This window comes from Xyrauchen texanus, chromosome 17 (genome assembly GCF_025860055.1).
Source record: "Xyrauchen texanus isolate HMW12.3.18 chromosome 17, RBS_HiC_50CHRs, whole genome shotgun sequence".
NCBI classification, from domain to species: Eukaryota; Metazoa; Chordata; class Actinopteri; order Cypriniformes; family Catostomidae; genus Xyrauchen; species Xyrauchen texanus.
In genome coordinates, this window is record NC_068292.1 from 16,442,759 (window position 1) to 16,465,749 (window position 22,991).

A 22,991-nucleotide genomic window follows, 5' to 3' on the forward strand; every position below is an offset into this window, starting at 1 on the left:
AACCACAAAAAAGAACAAAACCAGTGTGCTGGTTCTCCCAGATGGATCTGAAATGTAGTCCAAGCACAAATGCAACATTTCAAGCAGAATTATCTGCCATTTTAAAGAACTACCCGTGAAGTAGTCACACTGAAGAAGATCTGTGAAGTTCTTGTGCGTGCATCAAATGGTTATTTCCTAATAAAGCTGCAAGTAATGGAAAAAGTTTAAACTCTTGTTTTAAAGCAGCAGTTGATTGACAGATATGGGGTGTTGCTTAACTGCTGTCCAGGACACATCAGGACGGATCGCGCTTACACCTCAAATGTGCGTTTTTGACCTCTGTATGTGGTTTTTGTGATCGATCACAAAAATGTTTTAGACCCCATTTGGATCTGAATCGGATCAATCAAAATGGATCTTAATACCAAGTCTAAATGGGGTCAGAGAAAAAACAGAAAAAAAAAAAAGATATGTGGTGAGGTACCTTTGAGGAGGCGATGATGATGTCCTTCCTCTGCTGCCCGGTGAGGAGTTGGACAGATTTGTCTCTGCAAACTCACTGGAGCTTCCAGCCAAAGGATCCATCTGTGGGAGCAGGTCAGGTCTGCCTGGCTGCATACCTGAGATTAACAAATAATTAGTGATTTAATTTGATTAAAGACCCAAGTAGAATATAAAGCCCAACTCACAAGTCTGAATTTTTGGCATGAAAAAACCACGCACAACAACATTTTAAAATGCAACAACCCAGTTTTTCTACAAAAACGGTCCCCAAATATTTCATACAGTAGTACATAGTTAAGTCACACTCACTGCTCTCTCCTTCTGTATCAACCTGGTTAAGATGAGTATGGTACACGAGTCTGGCATCAGTGACCATCTGTCCACTGGGGGCAGGAGCAGCAATACCCATGGGAAGTCGTCTCACAAGACTGGAACAACCTCCTCGACTCTTCTTTGATGGGGATGACTTAACTGGGGACAGAGAGTGCAGGATGTTGACATCATGAAGAGACCACAGGCTCAATGACCAAGACATGATTTAGAGACGTACGTGCTTTCTTAAAAACTGTGTTGCACATGAAACGTTGGAATCGCTCAGCATAGAATCCTGGCCGATGCACAGATACTGTGTCCTACAACACAAACATTCACATTGCTATTTATTTTACATAGTGGCAAACTGCTTATTGCAAAAAAAAAAGTCTTAATATCAGTTGTAAAGTAACACACAGGGATTTATGACTTACCCCATCATGGACCAAGGCCTTCCAGGAGTGCTCTATTTTTTTTACAAATCTGTAAGAAAAGAAATTAATAAAGGAGAGATATTGATGATGTTTGCATATATGTGACGATCTATACAAAAGGTCACCTGTACGACTGCAGGATGTCGATGATCCCAATATAAACCAGAATCCTCTCTCCTCTGCTGTTGCGTGCTGGGATTCCTCCCCATCTACAGGCAAAAACAGGAAAGTCACGTTGCAACCTTATATCACAGCCACAGTACATGCATTGAATGATCCATACAAAGGGTTAGAGGGTGGGATACAGAAAACAATTAAAAAATGAAAAGAGGACAGAACAGGAAGACACATAGGAATTTCTTTGCTTGGAGTAGTTTCACAGATGTCTGACTGTATTTTAGAGAGCATTTTACAGTAAGTCAAATAAGTATGATCCTGTCTTCCTGCGATTATTTTATATGTTGCTGGCAGGTTAGGAGTGAATAACAGGTTACATGACATATAAACCATGCCATATTGGTTTGGGCACTGTATACAGTAATGATTTCATTTCATTTGAAAGAAAATAACAGCTTAAATTTCAGTCTGTTTATCATTCAAAGTGATCGGCTGCCTTCAGAATACACATTTGGGTGCTTTATTAAGCTTTAAAGTGGGTCACTTTCCACTGCTATTGTGTGAAAATCAGCAATTGTAACATGCTTTAAAATATCTCCTTTTCTGCTCTGCAAAAGACAACATTTTGAGTGCTAATTGTAAGTAGAGGTCGACCGATATATCGGTTTTGCCGATTAATCGGCACCAATAACAGATTTCTGGAACTATCGGTTATTGGCAAAACTCCACACGATTGCTTTTCCCTGTTGCATCCAGTGCTGGAGCAGCTGGGAAGGGTCTGCTGTCGTTATACAGTATGAGATAGATAGCGGCCACTAGAGGTGAAATAAAAATGGTGTTTGTTTGACACGCAAGACTACACTCTGCATGGAGCGGAACACTTCAGATGCGGAATTAAAACATCTACAACAAAAAGGTATGTATAAATTATACTACAGTACACATATCATTATGAAGTAATTAATTTGTTGATTAGATGCTGAATTAGTGGAGAACAACAGTATGTTTGCAGACTAACATTAAAACTAACCTCAAGAGGTTCGAACAATGTGACAAAACACATGATTGTTACCATCTATTTGCATTAGTTTATATCCATCTGGTCATATTTATGCATTCGTTAGCCAGCTAAGTTGCATATTTAAAGCTAGTGATGTAAGAAAGCAAATTCATATCTTCATGCGGTTGAGAGAAATGTATAAACAAATCAGAAACACATCTCATTTCAATAAAAAAAAATATTTATCCTCACTGTAATATGACTTCAGATTGATTACATTCTTGTGCTAAAAAAGGCTAGACACAGTGCAGCAAATACAGTTTAACAGAAAGCAGGAGTCTCATTATGCTTTAAGTTCTATTTAATTAGACATATCATCTAAATAAACTGCACTCCAGTAAAAGATGCTGAATGAACAAAAACAAAGATGTTCGTCTAGCGCACGTTTAGATAGAACAAAAAATGGATTGTTGCAAAAGCGTTCGGTGTGAACAGCCCCTTACAGTTAGTGGAGGTCTTTGGCCATTGCATCTTGCTCTCATTGCTCAGATTAAGCAATGAGTTGTTTAAATGCTTTGTCAGAAAAGATGTTCATCTTGGAAATGTGTGTGTCACGAGATCCTCACGCTCGGTTCCAGTCTGTTTTGCTCCATCTGTTTGAACAGCTCCTGGCCTGGGCTCATAGTCTGAGCCGCTTCACCACTGAGTTCAGCCGAATTCCACTGCTATCTGTGAATACTGCTACTCTACATACAACTGTACTGAATAAAAACAATGTAGTATTTCGCTGTTATTATGAAGCATAGGAAGTAGTAGGAATCAGTGCAAGTGTAACACCATGTGAACTGTCTATTGAAGCATTTACCCCCATTATTTTATTTTGACTTAACATTTGAGAACAAGGACCGACTAAAACGTTTTATTTATTTTATGCACATTAGTTGAAAATGAAATGCTCTTTTTTTAACAGCCAGGATAGGAATGTTCTGTGCACTATAATTACAGTGCTGAACGGTTTATGTATTTATTGCGCCCTCTTGTGGACTAAGGAAACATCATCAATTTATAAATCATCTGACTTTAAAATTAGAATATTAGTTAATATGTATTAATATTTATATATATACACATTTCTGTGGCAGGGCGGAGGGCGGGGCCGGGTCGTGATCATACACACCCGGTCCCGTATTAGGCTAATCAAGCCTCTGAGGTATAAAGGTCGACTGCAGGGTGTCGTGCAGGAGAGAGAGATCGTTAGCGGACAAGTCCATCATATGTGTTTGTGTCTTTGTTTTAAGTTTACCATTAAACTATCATTTATATTATCAAGCCGGTTCTCGCCTCCTCCTTTCTGTTCGCTTAACCTCATAATTGAGATCTCCAACTCGTCGCGTGACCTCAAAGGGTCCTTGCCACTTGGCGAGTAATTTGGATCTTGAGGTGGGCAGTAAGACAAGTATTTTATCTCCCTCTCCCGCACGACACCCTGCAGTCTACCTTTATACCTCGGAGGCTTGATTAGCCTAATACGGGACCAGGTGTGTATGATCACGACCCGGCCCCGCCCTCCGCCCTGCCACAATTTCATTTAAAAAAATGCAATAAATGTTCATGGTTCAGTCAGTACTGTTTATTTTTGTAATAAAGTTCAGCACTTGGAGTGTTAATTTTTCATTCAGTATCCATTTGAAAAACTATCGGTTGATTTATCAGTTATTGGCAGGTACTGACCAACTTAGTTATCAGTATCTGTAAAAATCCACTATCGGTCAACCTCTAATTGTAAGCACAATTTTCGTGCAACGGAAAGCGCAAATGGCCATGGGCAGGAGTGTTTGTACTATCTATGGGTGTATGTGTGCAAACTGTGGCCGTTTTTGTTAATGAAGTGGTGCAGAGCGCATTTGCTATTTTCCAGAGAAATAGGTCACTGTGCTGACGTCTCAAAGCAGGTCTGTTTTTAGCGCAAAATCCAAACTCAGTTCCTCATTTGCAGTTTGGAGAATCCACCAGCAGGTGGTAATAAAGTTAATGTCCAAACTCTGAAAAAATAGTGCAACATCAAATTATGTCCATGACAATCACCATTTTATGACACAAAAATGTGTGAGATTTGTGTTAAACTATCTATAGGTCAACGGTTTATTTTTAATTATTATTATTATCAACAATAATATTTATGATCTGATTTGTATTGGTATTTTTATTGTGATTTTTAAGCCGGTGGAAGTTGGAGAGAGTAAAATGTTTGTATTTGGTATGATTTTTTGACCACTTCATTAATTTGATTATATTTTCATTTTGTTTGAAGTGTAATTTTAATTTAGAAATATTTTTGGATACATTTTTTTGTATTTCAATAAATACATTTTTCTAAATAAAAATCACCAGTAGAAGTGAAGTGTGTGCTGAAACAATCACTGTTAATACTAGCCATGATTTTTTGTGTCAGTAGATGTAAATTATAAATAATACTTACATTCTCTGTAAAGTAACAGAGCGTACCTATACATCAAAATCCTGAATACATATCACTATCAGAGAAACATTTCTATTCTTCCAATTCATTTCTTACAGTACATTTACACAACCAACTTCTTATGAATGTGCTGTGAGGGATTGGACTATACAATAGGATGCAGACAGTGCAAATATCAAAGAAGATCCTTCTAGTTAAATTGCCCTTGACCCAGCCCATTAGTTTGTTTCATGAGAAATTTCACCAAACCCATTTGCACCTAGACTTAGCACATGCATGCACAAAAACCATGGCCATACCAACTGACTTTGCACTAATAACTTAAAGCATAGTGCTACGCTTAGCCCTAGCACTCTTAAAATAGGGCATGAGGAGTAAGTGACAGAATTTAAATTTTTGGGTGAACTATTCCTTGAAGAATTAGTAGATAATTAATTTTTTTATGACACCTTATCATTCAGCTAAATTGGCCAGTATACATTATAAAACATGGAGTTAACAGTTCTTGAGGAAAAACAAATCATCAGCCCCACTGCACACAGAAAATTATAACATCACTAAAAAAAATGTATCATTATTGGCGAGTACCAAAGTATTGGTATTCTAAAAATTATATTACTGCATCCCTAATGGAGAGAAAATCAGACAGAAAGAAGGTGGAAGAGTGGAATAATATGATGGTGACTGACTGGTCCTCTGTTTCCAGGGTTCCTTTCCCTTTGGCCTCTCCCTGTATGGACTCCATGGCGGTGCTGTATAGAGCTTTCTGAGCCAGCGGTCTCCTGTGGTCCGGTGTCATGGCCCCCTCTGTCATCCCGCCCTCCACCACACCCATCCTCTCACGAGATGCCAGATCCACATTATGGATCCCCGCCAGCAGACTGTAGTCCATAATCTTAAAACTCTGTAGCAGCTGTCAAATAAAGATATGGATCAACATTAGGCCGTGAAATGTTGCTAAAAATATATTTTGTATTTTTTATCCTTGAGATCATTTTCAATAGATTTCTTGATATTTATGAATTTGCTCTGAAATGGGTTAAAAGAGTTTGTTTTGTTTTTTAGTAGAACTATTTTTTTTTTTTTTTCAATTAAGCAGCTATTGAGCTGTTCAGGTTGAGGTCCAAAAACCTGGAAGTGAATTAGCATTTTCGAGCCATAGTTTCTCATTTTTTATGAGTTTTTATAATAAGTAATGTGGTAAACATTACTTTTAATATACTTGAACATTTTGTTCGACAATATAAATGACACTATTTACATTAATTAGTCATATCCCAAACAGGAATTTTGAAGCTGCCGTGTTTTTTTTTTATAAATGTTGCTAGTTGCTAGATAAGAACTACACTACTGTCCGTTTCCTCAGGCATGTACACTCACATGCTTGTTAGCAACATTTTTTTTTTTTTTAACATGGCGGCATCCAAATTCACTTTTGAGGTATGGCTCAAGCAATGTTTAACCACAGACCTTATTTTACTAATAAATAGAAAACCCCAGTTATAAAAACCCATAGGAAATTCTCAAAGCGAATTTTGACATCATGGCTGAACAGCTCTATTTTACAAATAGTTCTACTTAAAAAATTATCAAGACATGTTCCATACTGTTTTCACTAAATGCACACAGGAATGATATTTAATTATTTGCAGTTGTATGAACCAATATAATATAATACAGAGTAATAAAATAGCAAAATGTACCTACCTGTATTTATTACTAAAACATTTGAATACATGAAAGTGCCACATGGGGACATTAGTGAACGTTTGTATTTATGATGCAAACAAATTGTTTAGTCTCAGTTCTGATTAATTGAAACAGATACATTAATTCAACTGATCCATGTCAAAGTTCAACTTCATATTAGCCGATTTTTCCTCCCATTTTTAGCAAATAGCTTAATTTATAGTCTCAACATCGTTTATTCAGTCTATTACAATTGTTTATGTTCATTTGGTATTCCTGATATTATCTCAGTGAGCTCGGTGAGAAAGTCGGAGGGAGTTGGTATTATCTGTCACCACTCTTCTGAATTGGCGAGTGTGACAGACCTCTGACTGGAATTGAGATTTCACCAAAACAGTCAGTAGTTGTGACAGCCTTGTCCGAAATTGAGTTGTTTAGAGTCGGGTTATGAGACACCAGCTTAAGAAATCTTACTGGACACATCGCATTAATGAACAAAGCACATAAAATTAATTGTGATATGCATGATGCAGATTCATTTGAAATTGCCAGCACAATCATTGCAAATACATTATGAATACTCATTTACATTTATGCATTTGGGAGGTGCTTTTATCCAAAGCGACTTACAGTGTACTTATTACAGAGACAATCCCCCCGGAGCAATCTGGAGTTAAGTGTCTTGCTCAAGGACACAATGGTGGTGGCTGTGGGGATCGAACCAGTGACCTTCTGATTATCAGTTATGTGCTTTAACCCACTACGCCACCACCACTTGATATATCGAATACTCAATATGTATGTATGTATGTATGTATATATATATATTGCTCAACCCTAATAAACATCATCATATAACACCCAAAAACAGATGTGCATGCTCACCAGGCAGTCTCGCTGGATAGTTTTGCAGAGGGCGTTGTAGTTGTCTGGTTCTAGTTGGATGCCCTCGGGCATGTCCTGGATAAAGTCTAGGTCTTTGTAAGTGGGTACGGTCTTCTCTCTCTCTTTAGGGGAGGCACGTCGCTTGCATGTGGAACCCTTAAGGTCATATTTGAGGTGCATAGGCACACAGCGCGGCAAGAGGTTATTCATTACCACAATACGGATATTCTTTCCACCCGCCTGCACGCAATACAAGCCGTAAAACTTTGGAAGCAACGTCCGCTTGTTCTGATTCAAATTCTGAGGAGAAAAAATTGAAAAGATATAGAATATTGTGGACATCGCAGTTCAGGCATGATTTTAAGATCTACAACAGGTGGTGTCATGGCCCAAAATGTACTTTATGCAACACCTGGCAATGATGGGTGAATTAAGAATATTTACTGGCCATAAACATGACTTACTGGACATGAAACTGTAATTGCATGGTTTTGAATTACTAAAAAGTATAATTTTCCATATGAAAATGTGATAATTTAGCTGTTTTCCCTTGGTGAAGCTGCAACCCTCACAACAACGTGAACATCTATACTGATTTTTTTCCCCTCAATTTGGTGACTTAACGTGTGGAAAAGTCCATATGGAGATCGTACTGTTATATTTACTCTCATTTGGTGCTTTCCCAGTGTTAATTTTTGGCCATGGATGGTGTAGATGCATGTAATGAAGGTCCAAATGAACCATTGTTTTATGTTTATCTAAGTTAGTTTATTAAGTAGTAGTACTAATTCCATTAGTTATCAATAACACTCTCTAAAGCACATACATAAGCACTGAATTGAGAAATGCTTACCATGAAGTATCCAGGCAGCAGTTTTTGCAGGAATTCTGCTTCCTTGTGCTGCACTGTTTTAATGATGAACTCATCATCGCTAGTGACATAAAATATTGATCCACTCGCTCCAGGGTTGGACAGTTCAATTAAGGGATCATTACACAGAGAGTACTGTAGAAAGAGAGAAACACATCAAGCATGTCTCTAATGAGAATGAATGAATCCATAACGACAAGTGTTAAATGGATCAAAGTAAGATTTAAGAAAATTAAATAGCACTATTTGGATCTTCTGAAAACAGAAATTAAAGTCTTGGTGCTTTGATACTAGTTAAGAAACTGACTATGTATGGAAATTCTGTGAGTGAGCATGTGTGTTTCAGCTAACCAGATAGTCGTCAGGTCGAATGCCAAAGAGTTCTCTGAAGTAGCGGAAGGCGATTGGAGCGTAGGTCTTAAACCTAAAGTCACCGTGGTGATGTGCTGGAGTCAAATTACTTCCTTCACTGTGGACAAGACAGACGGATACCCTGTTTACATCTGGTATTAAGATGAGACTCCAGTGAATCGATCACATGTAGTCAGATGAGACACATCACCGTTTACATCTGGTCGATTAAATGAGTCTCCTGTGACCACCAGTGATCGGATTTCTAGGGGAGGGTCGCTGATTTCATGATTACATACAACAATGACTATGTCTGTGTGCCACTGCATGATAATAAACCGCAAAAAAGTCAGAAAAAAGACAAAGAAAACCGGCACAAGCTTCTCCCAAATGCAGATGAAATGCAACCAAAGCACAAAAGCAACATTTCTAATTGTCAGAATTGTCAGTTAGTTTAGTAGCACACCTGTATTAGCGGAGCTTAAAATGTGTGTGGTTTGTCTCACTGCATGTTGATATCAGACAAACTGAAGAAAATCTGTGAAGTTCTTGTGCAAGTAATCGCTTTTTAAAAATGTCCACTCGGACTGTTATTACGGCCAAGTTTAAACTCTTGTTTTAGTACAGCGGCTGACTGACAGGTGAGCAGTGGTGCTTCACTGCTGAATGCATACAGGACAGATAGCATTTACACATCAAATGTGATCTCATGCGTTTTCGACCTTTCCCCATATGCATTTTTTTATTTGATCACAAAGCATTTTGTACCCTGTTTACAACTGTATTTAATGCAGACCACATGTGACCTGATCACCTGAAATGCATCTTAATACCAGGTGCAAATGTGGTCAAAGCTATGCGTTTAGGTTTTATTATTTATGGAAAATTTGATAAAAGCTATAGCTTGCAAGTCTTTTTTAGCCATGTTTTGGTCAAAGACCTTCTAAAGAAACTGCTGCTAAAGATTTGCAAGCTCTGACAGTGTGCAGAATTTCTCCAATGCATCGTAGACAGCTGTCTTGCAGGTTTGGAGACACATTTTCTCTATAAAAAAAGCAACAACATGCCATATTTAGGCTACAGGTTATATGCACACTGACTTAACATGCAACAAATGAATTAAAATCTATTTCAATAGCCACAGCTATTCAAATACTATGATACAACATGGATAAATAGCTCTGGAAAACACACATAAGTACACAGGTGCCAACACAAACAAGATATTGGGGAGGGTACCAACACAAACCATGATCTCTTATGTAAAAATAACACACACACCTGGGGAAAAAGATGCTCTCCACTACATAAAAGTCCTGCATGAGGACGTCTCTCTCGGCTTTCTGACTGAGGCTGCCCACCGTGTGCGTGATGCCCAACTGGATGGCACCTTTAAGGGCAGAGGAGGGCGTCTAAAGACAAAAAAAATGTAATTAAATGTGTGTGTGTGTGTGTGTGTGTGTGTGTGTGTGTGTGAGAGAGAGAGAGAGAGAGAATGTCAAGACAAACAGAGGATATGCAGTAAACTAATGTGATTATTTTAAACCACATACAATTGAGTTTTGGTTCAGGTAATGTAGAATAATGCATTTCATGATTACAGATTACAGTATGTGTCATTTCAACATCCCTTTCTTTTGCAACTCCTCCCTTTTCTCTATTCCTCTTTTCTAGCCCAATTTCCCTCTTTTACCCTTCCTCTATTCTCAGGGGACATGTTTGACCCAGGGTCAAGAATTAACCAGGGCTCTGGGTAAAAATGTCAACAAAAGTGACAAAAATAGCACAAATATTTAAAATAAGGGGGCAAAAAGTTAAGGGGCCAGTAATGAATAAATGTTTTTACCATGTATAACATCTAATTTAATTTGTTTTACTGCACTTTAACGAGAAGTAAAGGTTGATTCCTGAACTTTTGCGAGGAGGACAAGCATGCATTCAGGAAAACAGATTGTAAAAGCTTTGTGGAGCTGAGGTTTTCAATACAAATATGTTGGAATTGGGTTCATTATTCAAGGTATATCTACATGCTATTAGATGACTGCTATCTAATGGTAAATAATATAAAGCACACCTACAGAGCCACTTTGTCTAATTGCAGCAGATTTAATCAGATTTAAGCAGCTTAACAACATTATTTGATTATAAAGCAATTTAAGGTGCTGTAAGCTACTTTAGCCTTCTGAAGCTTTCACATGACTGAGCCGTTGAATTACCCACAATTACCCTCATTCCAAATCCCCATCCTCCAAATATCATTTTGAGACCAAAACCGAGCAAAAGAGCAGCACTGTTTATTCCTGTGGCTGTCAAATTCAACAGTGGCACAATTGCATCCTCAACTGACAAACATTATGAATCATAGCCTCAATGATCCACTTCAAATACAGCACTTACAAAAGTTTACAAAGTCTACAAATCGTTAAAATCGTTGTTTTTACAGTCATTTTAGGGTTTGTTGACATTAATCGTCATGGCAACGAAGTTGTAAAATTGGCTATAACTTTACACAGAAAAGGTTAGTAAGCGATTTTATCACACTAAAATTATGATTATATGCGTATTGTTCATGTCTTGTGGCTAAACTTTTGAGTTATTTTTTTAAATGTTAAACAATTTGCCCCATTCACTTCCAGATTTGTGCTTTTTTTTTTTTTTTTTTATAAGAAAATGAGTCTGTGGGAACGAGCGCATGGCCGAGCGTTCATCTGGGGAGAGAGGAAGCAGTAAGGGTTTTCACCTGAGATGAACTGTTGCTAATTGTGATTTCTGTGTTCACAGTGAGAGGCGGGGAGATAAAAGGCTGCTCAAAACCCCAGAGAGAGAGAGAGAGCGAGAGAGAGAACCGAGCTGACAAGCTGTGTGCATGCGTGCGTGTTGGCCGCTGGTGGCTGCTATGAAGCTTTACCGTCATGCTTGTGGTGGACATGTTTGATTTATAAATAAAAGGGACATCCCTGAGTTGGAATAGCTGTTCGCCGCTTCCTCATTTCATTGAACCTTTACAGAGTGTCAATTTTTGTGTTAATCAGAATTATGCCACGAATGCTGTTGATTGAGTTTAACTTGTAATGACCCCAGAATATTCCTTTAAGTACTTCAACCTCAAATCAGCTGTAAAATATAAATATGCCCTCATATACCCCCAATATAACCCAGAGGGTTATCATTTCTGACCCTGCTTTGTCCTCACGCTGACCTTTTTGTAAGTCGTTTCCCCTGTGGGATCAACTCCCCGGTGACCAATGGTCTTCTTCATACTCTGAGATGATCCAGGACCCTAGATAGAGAAAGAGAGACAGACAGAAAAAGCATGGATTATTCCTCTGGTTTCATGTCAAATAGGAAATTCTAGTGGCCTCAACTCTGTCCAGGTTTGACTTCCTGTTTGACAGGTGCTTCCTCCAGTCCAACACATCCCTATGTGTCTGTGCATCCTCTCACTTGATACATGTGAATCTTCAATTGACAATGAGAGCAGTGTGCATGTGTGTAACTATATTTGGCCATTTTGAGATCCTTCTAACATGGCCTGATCAACACCCAGAAACAGGAAAGTAAGTTTTAGTTCAGTCAGCAGGGCTCATGTGTTCACATACCTCTATCAGTGTCTAGCAACTAAAATAACACTCAGTCTTGTATGAAACTGAGGATACCGATTTAAATACAGAAACTGAAATGAGAAATCATCTGAGGGTGAATAATATTTGCTAGAAGCATTGAAGCAGAAACCATTACGCCAGTATCTGACTGATCTATAAACCAAACAATGCCTTTCCCATCCTGGACTGGAAAGATTTGTTATTAAATGTAGGTTATGAACCCATTCCTTTGTGTGCTGGGTGTGTGCTATCTACACTTCCTGTTTAACTGAGACTAATGTGACATTGGTAGATCGAATTTCAGTGACTCTAGAAAGAATACATACTCAGATTCTAATTACACAAAAACATGTAGGTACCAAGTTTTGCATTATGAATTTGCAAAACAATCAATTAAAACAAATTAGTTGTCTGAACGACTACTCACTCTTATGGAAGCCCTATATAATTATGTTCCAGCAGACATGATAAGATGCATTTGTTAATGATATGGATGAAGTGTAGTGGGTAGGGTATCACGCAGATATTCACCATCTCGATTTGATGTCTGACAGGCCTTGTCTTTTAAATGTATTGTTGCCGGAAGTGAATCTGTTGTGCGGTGTGCTGTCAGTACACTAAGAAAGTACACCCCCTTAATTCATCCTCTTTAAAGCAGTGCAGATAAATACAGTCAGTTCTAGTTAATAATTTTTAACTATTGTGACCCATTCTTACTTTACATCAAAATAAAGACATATGAGATATATACTAAAGAGGAGTCTTAAACTTTGAGAGAGGCAATGATAAACAAACATGCACAGTCGTGACAAATTAAATCTAGACAAGAGGATTTAAAGAATAAAACATTTTCAGCGTATGGCTAACAGAAAAATGTACAGTAAGTAATAAGCACTTCAAAAGTGTAAATGAAGGACTTACCTCTGTTGCAGTCATTTTTCGAACTCCGCTGGACCCTGTAATGTTGGAAGGGGAGAGAAAGCGTGAGAAGAACATTAATATATGCCAGAGGGGAAGGTGGAATAAGATGATCTTTGGTTAACACCACTTCTCAAGTAAGAGCAGTACTGTTGCTTTAGGAAACAGATCTTCTGTTTGACTCTTTCCTAGAGGAACTACATTTTAAAACATGCCTGTTTAGCACAATGCCAACCTATAGCAGAATGCCTCAGTACTGATGAATAAACTGATGCTCAGAGACTTTTGTTTAGCTATCCTGACAACTCACATTAATATACACAATATAAATAGAGTCACACTGTAAAAACACCTCTGGCCAAAAAAAACACACAATTATGAGGATCGCGCACCGAAATAACTGCTAATAACAGTCCTTATCAATGGTGATAGCCAAGATAAGCATTACTATTACAACTGCTCATGCTTAAAGTTAAGGGAAATTGAAATTTAAAAAGTTTGTGCTGCAGACAAGAAAAATACATCAAATCGTCTAACATGTTAAGGTTGTGCCATTAGACTACTTTCTAAGTGATCGGACTTGCCTTATTGCCTTGGCCATATGCAAACAGTCCGTGTAGACTGTGCTGCTGACAATATTTGCACCACTCATATACTGTTCCGATCAGCAATGCAGACAACTATGGCTGAACGATTAACTGAAATAAAATAGAAATATGTGATTTTCAAACCACGAGGGCTGTGATTTATTTAAATAATTATATAATCTTAATGTGCTGCACCTATTTGCACAGCTGTTTTGTCTGTAGTGCTTTATTAAATACGATAGGATCAGTGTACTGCACATGCAGATTCAGTGGTTCTGTGCTCCATACACACAAACTCTATCTATCTGGTGCCCTGAGTGTCAGATGTGCCGAGTTCGGATAGGTGTGCTGTCGTGATCTGAGTGCTTTAAAGCGCCCCAGATTTACTGTAATTGCACATTTGTGTAATTTCACATACCTCTATGTTTGGCCGCTACAATTTACTATACACATTTAAAATAACTCAATGAGAGAGGGTTTATGTTGACAGCAAGGCAGATTAGAGCATTTCACTACATTAAAAGGCTGTTGTCAATTCCACTTCCAACAACAGAAACTTCCATCCCTTCAGAAATTGGTTTGAAAAAAAGGCTTGAGGGTTACCGGGACTCCATAGTAAATTAAGAAATTATTACATAAATAAATTACTATTAAATAATAAATAGAAGAATATATTTCTATAATAATTTCTTAACATTATTATTATTGTAATAATATAATATTCAAGTTGGCTGGGTTTAAAAAAAAAGATTATGAAGTGAACTGACCCTTTGACAAACTGGACATTTGTTTATGTATTTTATTTTTTACAAAGCAGACACTGTGATTGATGCTTTGCCCCACTTTTGCTTTGTTTTAGTCATATATATAGTTTGGTTCTTTTTAGAGGACTCAAGTGTGAACACCTTTCTAGAACAGTATTTCTGGTCAGCAGTGAAGCATGGGCAAAATTTTATTTAGGTTCAAAATGAATCACACATGTTTTTTTTGTTTTATGTTTATCATATCGCATTTCAAATTGCAATCACAATTTCTTTTCAAAATAGTCGCAATTATATTTTTTGGCCAAATCGTTCTGCCCAACAGACAACTGTAGTATACTTTGGGCTTAAGTGACCACTCTAGGGTGATTCTCACAAAACCGGTCAAGAAAATGGCCTGAAGACTTAAATTATTTTCATGACAGTTTGCACATATTAACCCCAATTCTCTTTAGCAAAGAGATTTAAAGCGTTTATACGCCATAGTAGTACTCCCTTTTATTTTAATTTTTAAGATTTTTATTTTTGATAAATCATTGTGCAATAGGGCTGGGTATCGAATTCGCAAACTATCAATTCGATTCAGATTTCAATGAAATATCAATTCATATGGGTACGCTTCAGTTCTAATGTTCCTTTAGTAGGAAATGTCACAGAGGCTCTGAGGTAGAGAGTTCCACAGTTTAGGTGCAACTACACTGAAGGATCTCCGGACAAAAGGGTATATACGAAATCTGGGGATAGACAACAATTTGGAATCAGAAGAATGAAGAGTGCATGCTGGTGTGTATGGATGCAACAGATCACATATATACAGAGGTGCCAGATGTATGTCAGGAGAAAAATTTTAAACTTAATACGGCATGAGTCGGGCAGCGCATTAGTGAATGCTGCTCTGACGACAGAAACTCACGCACAGGCTGGTTATGCACTCGCAGCCATTATTAGCATTCACAGCGGTGCTCAATATTTCAGCACTACTAACAAACAACATCTCAGATGTAGATGCTCAATAGTTCGGTTCACTTATAATATGCATTTAGAAAGGCACCGGAGATGCATTTTATCAGAATTTGAATAAGAAGTGAATTAAACTACTGTGAACTTGTCTACATACAGACACATACAGGATTCCTGGAGAGTTTAGAATGTCAAAATAAAAGCGTGAGGGTTTAAAAAGTGCACGATTTAAAACATATTACTGTTGTATTTTAAATTAAAAGTCAATAATAAAAATATTAATAACAATTTAGTATTATTATTATTGTCATCATTAGTATTTGTTTACAATTTATAACAATATTTAAGTTGAGAGGACTGATGTCTTTCAACTAAAAGATCTGAATCCTGAAGTACAGATACAACATAAAAAAAATAAAAAAAAAACTGGTTTATTTTCTACTGAAGACTGGAATTAATGTTAATTTTGCTGCAACATTATCCAGTAAACTAGTTAACGGTTTTTCCTGGCTCAAAACGAGGCGGAGGTGGTACCATACTAATAAATAAAGTGACGTTAAAATGTATTAAAGGCTTTGCATTAATACACTCCTAATGACCTAATGACGGCCGATGCTGAGATTTTCGGTATCAGAAGAGAAAAAGTGGTATCGGTGCATCCCTATTTATCATATGCGAAATAGGTGCCGAAATTACTGACTCACAGTGTTTAAGAAGGGAGGTTGGGGCAGGGTCCAACTAACAGGATTGATGAGATGGAATATAAAATTAGATCACTGACTGATGATGGGCTAGTGAGAGTGGAGGAGTAGAAAGTGTGGATAGGGTGATCAGACAGACATTCATGCAGTGAATCTTCAGAAATGGTTGATGTGAATGTTTGGTAAATGGAAACAATTTTATTTTAAAAGAAGTGCAGAAATTAGTCACAATTGTTCACCGTAGCAAAGAATGTTCTAGGCCTACAACTTGAATTTTGGATGATAGAGGAGAAGTACATTGAACATGCAGTGTTGAGTGCTGCTCTGTACATAAGATGATGTTCAGTAAGAGCTAAGGAATGAACGGTGAAGCCTGTTTTTCTACAGAGTCGTTTAAGATGATGACCCGCTCTCTTTAATGACCGCAGTTCAGGATAAACCAAGGCGATGAGAAGAGGGATGTATTTACATTAAATTGTTGAACACATGCTAAAAAAACAGTGCTGTTTCTTTAACAAAACCGATATTTCTGTAAAGAGCATCTGTAAATGAACAAAAGAAAAAAACAAAAGGCTTTATCTGTGCTAAACATGATTAGAATTAATCATTTTTTGTTGTTTTTGATCAGCAACTGACTGTAAAGAAAAGGAAGGGTATTAAGAGAAACATTATTCAATGACAAATAGGTTGCATGGATCTAGTCTCTGGACAAGTATTACACAGAACAACTTTTACTTTCAACACTCATTGAAAGGATCTCAATGCTGAATAATCCACCACTAAAATACACAATCACTGGTGAGTGAAATCTAAACATTTACCAGCCACTTGTCATACATTTCAGCCACATAACACAAAATTTGGTTGCAAATGCTTGTGATTTCCTATCATTGTAGTAGAGGGTTGTGCCAGAGACCATTTTGCAGAGATGGGCCACTTCTATTTTAATGACAGGGAGAAATTGTAATGGCCAAACAAGAAGCTCTAGTACCCGACTGTCAACAGATGCAGAAAGGAAGTCACACCTTACAAGTAAAAGAGCCAATCACCTTTTAGATAGACATTGCCTGTCAATGAACTCGAAAATGCGCATGCGCATGTAAGCTGGGAACATATGGGAACTTTATATGAGGTAAAGAATCACAATTTATGATTCCAATATTATCCCATTTTATTACTGATTTGAAATATGTTCTTTGATCGTAATCTTGATCAACCGTTTTTGAAATTTCAATCTTCCCATTCACGTAGATAGGAACTGCACTGGCATGACTGGAAATAGCCTCCTGAGAGTGTTCCAAAGGTGGCCGACAGTCTACTGACTTGCTAGAAAGACTTTGGTTGCAGAGTAAAAGATTGATCTTAGGATTTAAGAATTGATATTGAGATTGTTCAAATGAAGATTGCGATGCATTGGAAAAATCTATATTTTTACCCACAACTATTATAAAACAGCACCTATTTTTTACTGTAATAAAGAAAGAAAGAACCAATGACGGTTATGGTATTACTGTAATGAAACTCATTGAAAACAAAGGGAATAGTAAAATTAAAACATCGAGATGCATTACAGTAATGAGAATTGGGGGGTAAAAAATGTGCTTAAGTGTCCTAAAAAAATGTCACAATGCAAAAAAAACTTAATAGGATCTAGTTCTATACGTAGGCTTAGTATTCTTTATCCAATGTTTTATATATATATATATATATATATATATATACACACACACACACACACACACACACACACACACACACACACACACTCACCTAAAGGATTTTTAGGAACACCATACTAATACTGTGTTTGACCCCCTTTTGCCTTCAGAACTGCCTTAATTCTACGTGGCATTGATTCAACAAGTTGCTGAAAGCATTCTTTAGAAATGTTGGCCCATATTGATAGGATAGCATCTTGCAGTTGATGGAGATTTGTGGGATGCACATCCAGGGCACGAAGCTCCCGTTCCACCACATCCCAAAGATGCTCTATTTGGTTGAGATCTGGTGACTGTGGGGGCCATTTTAGTACAGTGAACTCATTGTCATGTTCAAGAAACCAATTTGAAATGATTCGAGCTTTGTGACATGGTGCATTATCCTGCTGGAAGTAGCCATCAGAGGATGGGGGTACATGGTGGCCATAAAGGGATGGACATGGTCAGAAACAATGCTCAGGTAGGCCGTGGCATTTAAACAATGCCCAATTGGCACTAAGGGGCCTAAAGTGTGCAAAGAAAACATCCCCCACACCATTACACCACCACCACCAGCCTGCACAGTGGTAACAAGGCATGATGGATCCATGTTCTCATTCTGTTTACGCCAAATTCTGACTCTACCATCTGAATGTGTCAACAGAAATCGAGACTCATCAGACCAGGCAACATTTTTCCAGTCTTCAACTGTCCAATTTTAGTGAGCTCTTGCAAATTGTAGCCTCTTTTTCCTATTTGTAGTGGAGATGAGTGGTACACGGTGGGGTCTTCTGCTGTTGTAGCCCATCCGCCTCAAGGTTGTGCGTGTTGTGGCTTCACAAATGCTTTGCTGCATACCTCGGTTGTAACGAGTGGTTATTTCAGGCAAAGTTGCTCTTCTATCAGCTTGAATCAGTCGGCCCATTCTCCTCTGACCTCTAGCATCAACAAGGCATTTTCGCCCACAGGACTGCCGCATACTGGATGTTTTTCCCTTTTCACACCATTCTTTGTAAACCCTAGAAATGGTTGTGCGTGAAAATCCCAGTAACTGAGCAGATTGTGAAATACTCAGACCGTCTGGCACCAGCAACCATGCCATGCTCAAAATTGCTTAAATCACCTTTCTTTCCCATTCTGACATTCAGTTTGGAGTTCAGGAGATTGTCTTGACCAGGACCACACCCCTAAATGCAATGAAGCAACTGCCATGTGATTAGTTGATTAGATAATTGCATTAATGAGAAATTGAACAGGTGTTCCTAATAATCCTTTAGGTGAGTGTGTGTGTGTGTGTATATATATATGTATATATATGCATACATTTTTTTCACACTGGCGGCCAAAATATCACTCTCTGTGTTTACATGAATACCTCACCAAGATGTCTTGCTGAACATGGAGGATTTTTGGATGAGAACTCTTTGAATTAGTTTAAGTAGTTTTTCTCAAATTATGATAGTAATTTTTCATGTTATTTATGTTCTGACTTTACATTGTGATCAGTTGAATTCTACTTTGGTGACTAAAAGTACCAATTTCTTTTCCATAAGAGAAATAAACCGTACATTATACCAAACTTTTGTCCGCAGTGTGTATGTGTATATATAAATACAAATTTTCTTTTCTGGGATTAAATATGGACAGGTAATTTTCTTGACAGGTTTTGTGAGAATCACCACCTAGCAACTTCATTGCGATGCACTAATAATTAAAATATGCCCGTTTTAAAATTGTTGTAACCTCCAGCTCACCTCAGTGCATGTAACTATGTGACAGTGTCATGGGGCAAAATCTGTCATGACACCAGGGGTGCCAAGCAATCAGCTGACCATCACAGCATGCTTTGAGGACATTTTGCTAAAAAAATAACAGCAACAAATAACAAATATATATATATATATATATATATATATATACACACACACACACACACACACACATATACATATACATACATATATATATATTTATAATGACAATATGCAGCACAAAATATTATTTACATTTACTTTTTATTTGCAAGAATCGCAAAACAATGCATGTCTGCCTGTCATCAAAACAAACAGACTGAAAAGCATCAGCATAGCATCCATAACCCTGCCAAGAGCTTGGTTTTATTACACACTATAAAGATTAGAGTCCAAACAACAACAATAGCACATGTATTCTCTGCAGTCTGAACAGCACACCGCAGATAGGCTATATCAGATAGCCTACATTACATATAAAGTCATATTTAGGATTACAACAAATGGATCGCAGCAGAAAAAAAGATCTTAAAATGTTCTTTTTCCATAGCAGACAAACCCAGGCATTTTAACAGCACTGCTTTTTTTAATGGATGGAAAACCACTATCATGATCATGTCTTTGGGAGAGATGACACATGTATTGCTGAGAAGTCTTGTATGGAATGTAAATCACCCATTCTTACATGCTTTCCCAGACACCTACTGATAGGCCTGTCGTGATTATTAAATAACCGTCAGATCGTGGTTATATGATCTTACTGCGGTTATATGAGATAATCGCGATTATTGGGCATTCAAATTCCAATCACATTTTAATGCCTCAGTAAGGGAATTTGAAGCTGCATCAATGCCATGAGCACAGTGTTTGTGTGTCAACAAACACACTCAAGAGCTGTCAGCAAACTTCCACAAAAAAACAAACAAATGAAAACTGTGATAATGAACGCAAAAGCGCTCTGCAGTGTTTCCCATTAATTACCGAGATTGTGGCGACCAGTCTAATTTGTCCCGCCACAGTTTCATAGTGAAACAAACATATTTTTACACTTCTCATAGTAACATACAAAATCTCTAATGTTGTGTTTTGAGCCATTGCTTTGGCAAAGCATCTCTCACTCTTAGTTAGTCAGCCCATCACCCGCACGCTTGCTCACACACTTGCTGCATCCGAGACACCAAGGCACAACTTCACTTTGAGGTAACATTAACGTTACAGTTCACTGCAGTTATCCACTTGTCCAAACACAATTTTATCATTATCAAATGTACAACAGCATCGGGATATCATTGATAATTAATGTTAATCTAACGTTAGCTAACATTAACATTATTACCAGTGGTTCTGACAACGTCAAACGTAAAAGCACAGAATTTTCTTAATTTGTATTTTCGGTTCTATTATTTGGAATGCCCAATTCCCTATGCGCTCCTCGTGGTGGCGTGTTGGCATAGACCAGCATCCACGCACAACTCACCAAGTGCCCCAACGAGAGGGAGAACAACGTTATAGCGACCATGAGGAGGTTAACCCAATGTGACTACATCCCTAGCAACCGGGCCAATTTAGTTGATTAGGAGACATGGCTGGAGTCCCTCAGCACGCCCTGGATTCAAACTCATGACTCCAGGGGTGGTAGTCAGTCTCAATACTCGCTGAGCTACCCAGGCCCCCATTTTTTATCTATTTCTATTCATTGCAGGGTTTTATTATTGTTATTTTATTACTGACTGTTTACTAGTCTTGAATAATTACTTAAGAACTTGAAACCCTTCTTCCATAATTAGAAAATTAGTTAAGTGTTATTATTTGTAGTGGTTTTGTAGCTAGTATTGAGAATCGTTGAGAATGTTCTTCATAGATCGATCCTCTTAATTTTGCTCTCAATGTGCTCCAGATTGATGCATTTAACTTTAAAATGTAAATTTCTTACTGAGGTGCATGCCACAAGACCCCCCAAGAGGGTCCAAGGTCAACCCACCACAGTCTCACAAAATCCTGTGGGAAATACTGCTCCGGTTTCACTTTAAACAATAAGTGTAACAGCAAATGATCCCTCAACATTGCGAGTTAATCACTTGCATATGCAAGTACATTTTGTGCTATGTGACTAAAACATGTCCGTTATCAGCCACTGGCAAGTAAACGTTAACATTTCACTCACCAGTGATTAAAGTGTTGTGTAGCACAGCTGTCGAAGCACAGAGATCCTTTTACTAAATAAAAAGCAGCCGATTAATAAAAACCTCATGGATCTGCATCACAAACATCACACAGAGCAGCTCACTGGTGTGTGTGAAAGGTGAAAACGTAAAATAGAAAATAAAGGTTTGTTCCTTAAACTAGTGATCTTCCTCCGGAGGCAGCATTTGTAAGACATAATTATAATCAAAAAGCACACTCCCAACGTGAAGGCTGTTCCAAAAGGTACGTATCTTAATTATGCTGCCTCTTAAGATATCTCGTTTTGGTTCAATTCTAAGGTAAGATTCAGATGTATTCTTCCCCCGGAAGGTGATCCCAGAATGCACAGTGATGAGCTCAGTGGAAAAATAAATCCAAGATTGTGGACGAAACTAGAGAATTTTTTTTATTATAAATACACTTATAATCCATTCAATACTGAAAAGTATTGATAAATAAATGTTTAATATGACACAAAACTGACTATTTTACCCAAAGTGTATGTGCCATGCATATTATGGCTCATTAGAAGACAGCATAATCTCTCTTGCAAGTCGCAACACATGTATTGAAATCAATTGCAAGTCTGTGCTGCGCAAGAGGAGCGCTATTTGAATGATGCACGGAGCTGCTACCTGTAATCATCATTCAAAATTGCTCTCTTGTTATGAGGCATCATTTCAGGCAGGATGCTGCCATAGAAGACAGTTGACTATGTATTCTGGAGACAGCTCACTAAGTTTTGGAACAGACCCTAAATCTGACAAAAAATAAAGATATAGCCTATTATAGTTATTTAGGAATATTTTGATACTTAAAATATTATTTTAATTATTATAAAATGTATACTTATATATTTAATATCTGATTGTCATTCATACATTTTTGAAGTCTGAAAAGGAAATCACATACCCTTATTTTATTATATGACCCACACTAAATTTGTATAAATGTGTGTGCACGTAGCACACATATTGACAATTTGTATGACAATTAATCATCATGTTCTTCAAAGACCTAACAGACAATTAAACATCATATTTGCAATTATTTGTTTGATAATTAATCGTCAGCCAAACAGGCCTGATTACTGCCAGCCCCCGTTCAATCAAATCAACACATAAATAGAACTTTTTCAGCAGCATAAAGTTGGCTAAAATGTCTCACCCAGTAGCCAACAATGCCAAGGTTAAAAGAAATTCCAGA

The 22,991-nt window shown here is 37.6% G+C and overlaps 1 protein-coding gene across 1 annotated transcript in view; it reads right to left on the minus strand.

Annotated features, from left to right (window-relative positions):
- Window positions 1-22,991, minus strand: part of LOC127657721 (phosphatidylinositol 4-phosphate 5-kinase type-1 alpha-like) — a 32,839-nt gene that overhangs the window by 5,139 nt on the left and 4,709 nt on the right. The window contains exons 2-13 of the mRNA XM_052146569.1: window positions 13,148-13,182; window positions 11,824-11,904; window positions 9,906-10,036; window positions 8,625-8,742; window positions 8,256-8,408; window positions 7,403-7,702; window positions 5,518-5,741; window positions 1,358-1,441; window positions 1,233-1,281; window positions 1,037-1,118; window positions 796-957; window positions 467-602 (exon numbers count right to left, since the gene is read on the minus strand). Coding sequence (XP_052002529.1) covers window positions 467-602; window positions 796-957; window positions 1,037-1,118; window positions 1,233-1,281; window positions 1,358-1,441; window positions 5,518-5,741; window positions 7,403-7,702; window positions 8,256-8,408; window positions 8,625-8,742; window positions 9,906-10,036; window positions 11,824-11,904; window positions 13,148-13,182 — 1,555 coding nt within the window. The remainder of the gene's footprint in view (window positions 1-466; window positions 603-795; window positions 958-1,036; window positions 1,119-1,232; window positions 1,282-1,357; window positions 1,442-5,517; window positions 5,742-7,402; window positions 7,703-8,255; window positions 8,409-8,624; window positions 8,743-9,905; window positions 10,037-11,823; window positions 11,905-13,147; window positions 13,183-22,991) is intronic.